This window comes from Arachis ipaensis, chromosome B05 (genome assembly GCF_000816755.2).
Source record: "Arachis ipaensis cultivar K30076 chromosome B05, Araip1.1, whole genome shotgun sequence".
NCBI lineage: Eukaryota > Viridiplantae > Streptophyta > Magnoliopsida > Fabales > Fabaceae > Arachis > Arachis ipaensis.
In genome coordinates, this window is record NC_029789.2 from 145,338,480 (window position 1) to 145,341,678 (window position 3,199).

At 45.3% G+C, this 3,199-nt stretch overlaps 1 protein-coding gene across 1 annotated transcript; it reads right to left on the reverse strand.

Annotated features, from left to right (window-relative positions):
* On the reverse strand, window positions 480-2,297 carry LOC107641481. The gene has a single exon (XM_016344972.1). It carries the CDS (start codon window positions 2,295-2,297, stop codon window positions 480-482), a length of 1,818 nt encoding a protein of 605 aa, XP_016200458.1.

Consider the following 3,199-nt stretch of genomic DNA (forward strand, 5'->3'; position numbering starts at 1 on the left):
TTTATGTATAAATATATAGTAACTAATTTTAATAACTAAATTTAATATACACATAATATTTTTGGTATGTGAATATCCCAAAAAGAAATGAAGGTGAATGAAATAGTCACATTTTAAGCCCACATCGCTTCGGCCGACCAGTATCGGCCTCATCCATGGCGTTACGGATTCTTGTTGATCTCGATCGCCCTTCTCTGTCCCATCTCATGTTAGGATCAAGGACGATAGTAGGACTGGCGTACGGTGGCCACAGACCCTCTGGAATAGGGGGCAAAAACCCCATCCGGTATACGCTGAACATCTTACTCGTGGTATAAACCTCGTGGACGTAGGTGGCCCAGTCTAACCGGAACTGAGCACAGCATGCAATCGCATGGAGAGCTTGAAAGTACCCGCAATCACAAGTGCGATCTTTTAGGGAAACCCGATACGTCCCAAGCGAGAAGTTACTGGTAGGAGTCATCTCAGCCACGGTATACTCAGACTGATATCTGTCGAACAGAGTATCCATGAAGCACCTCGCATCTTTCAGGTTGCGCTCTATCGCCTTGACCAGCGCATGGCAAAACCGTTGGCCTGATCCCAATTGTGCCTCTGCTGTCTGTCCTCGAACGATAAAAAGCTCTGCTAACCGGCAGATTGCGTGTCCCTTTCAGTACAGAGTTAACACACTCGGATATATTCGTCGTCATGTGGCCGAACCGTCTGCCTCCATCTTGGTGTTGGGTCCACTTATCGTACTCCAGTCGGTTGGCCCAATCACACATGGCCGGATTCTCAATCCTCATAATATCAAACCAGTAGTCAAACTCGGCCTCAGTCTTGACATACACCGCATTCACGAGCATCTGCCTTGCATCTTGACCCTCGAAACTGAGAGCAAAATTAGCTGCAACGTGTCGAATGCAATACGCTCGATATGCATGAGGCGGTTTCCAACCACTGTCTGGTGCCTCTAGTGCAGCCTTAATGCTATTGTGTCTGTCAGAAATCACCATAATGCCTTCCTGTGGGGTCACATATTGACGCAAGTGGGATAAGAAAAAAGCCCACGACTCAGCATTCTCCCCCTCAACAAGTGCAAATGCAACAGGCAATATATTCGAGTTCCCATCTTGTGTAATAGCCAGAAGCAAAGTCATGCCATACTTCCCATACAGATGCGTTCTGTCAATGTTGATTAGTGGCTTGTAATGTTTAAAAGCCTCAACGCATGGAAGGAACGTCCAGAAAAGTCGATGAAAGTACTCTGTAGACTCATCAACCTCACCACCTACACGGACTGGAGAAGTCTTCAACAAAGCCACGGTTCCGTCCATCGTTGCTTGCATCCCAAGGATCAACCAGGGCAACTCCGCATATGACTCTTTCCAATCCCCGTAAATCTGGGCGACTGCCTTTTGCTTTGCCTTCCACACCTTCCTGTAACTAGGCCTGAATCCGTAGGTTAACTCAGTAGCTTCTTGCAACACCTTTATGGTAACCGCTGCATCCGCCCTAACCAACGGATAGATCCTCGCACAAATTACATGGTAATCAAGCTGTCGGTGGTCGCTCAAAATCGATGTGGCCAGACAAGTGTGGGCTCCATTGTACCTTCTAACCTCCCAGTTACCCTTGCGCTGCCGAAGTGCCACGCGGATCATCCAGGTGCAACCATTTCCATACTCCTTGCATCTCCCAACATACTTCAGATGATCAGATTCAATAACCCGATACTGAACTCCATGACGAATGCTATAATCCTTAACACTCATCACGTCTTCCTCCTTAGTCTGGAAAGATTGACCAATCTGAAATTCCCCAGAAGCATTGCCCTCGTGTAATCCTTGGTATCCGAAGGTATGTGCATCATCTGGTTGTTGACTCATTGCTTCCAGGTTCAACGTCGAGAAATGTGGCGATTGTTGGTGGGACCCAGAACTGGATGGCCCCTGAGGTGCAGGTGGGGGCACTGGAGTCTCCTTCTCACTATCCCCTGATATGTGATCGGGCTCATCGTCCGAATCATAGTCCCGCATCGCGTCCTCAACATGATCCGGTTCACCACCACCAACAAGACCAGTAATCAAACCAGGTGACCTATCTGCCGGTGCTAGAACAGGTGGAGGTGCAGGTAAAAGACAACCAGGTGCAACAACAGGCATCGAAGTAGAAGCACCCCCACCGTCCTCAACTGAGGATTTGGCGCTGAAGCCTCGAAACTTTCCACACGGTCTTCCAACTTGGCAAACAACTCGTGTATTCTCACCTCCGGAAAACTCCGCAGATAATGAAACAAGACCCCATGTCTTCATCTGACCCTATGATAAAGGTTTCATATTGCACACCACTTGACACAACCGCCATCGAAGTAGAAGCACCCCCACCGTCCTCAACTGAGGATTTGGTGCTGAAGCCTCGAAACTTTCCACACGGTCTTCCAACTTGGCAAACAACTCGTGTATTCTCACCTCCGGAAAACTCCGCAGATAATGAAACAAGACCCCATGTCTTCATCTGACCCTATGACAAAGGTTTCATATTGCACACCACTTGACACAACCGCCATCGAAATCTTGTAGAATACCTTCTTCACCAACTTGGCCCCACACAATCCTGCCTTCTGCAATATGTTCCTCTTCAGATCCGACAAAGTATCATTCGAACGGATAAAAATGCTCAGCGGTTCTTTATTCGTGAACTTAACACCATGCCTATTACTTTTTTTTTTTATATTTTACCAGAGCAGTGAACTAGAACCAACAAGCTCTCCTCACTATCCATTTATGAAAGTGTGAAAATGACTCTCCTCAAATGACCTACTCACTATCTTACTCGGTATTTATAGGCAAAGTTGACAAAGTATAAACCGTGACACCCCTGTAACGGTTTATGCACGTCTGCAGAACACACATAAACCGCGACACCCCTGTAGCGAATTACGTGCATTTTGTAAACCGCGATATCCCTGTCGCGATTTACATCGTTTATGGAAAAAATACATTTCGATATCCACTTTGCAAAATGTGTATTCTGGTAATATTGATGGTCAGTTTATTTAAAACAGTAAATTGTCCCATTTTTAATGTTAAATTTAGAATAAATACCAAATTGGTGACTCCTAAGTCTTAAGTCCTAACAAAATAAATGACAATGTTTTTTTATAAAATATTAAATTTTTATTTAATTTTTATTTGTTATTTTTTTTAAGTTAGTT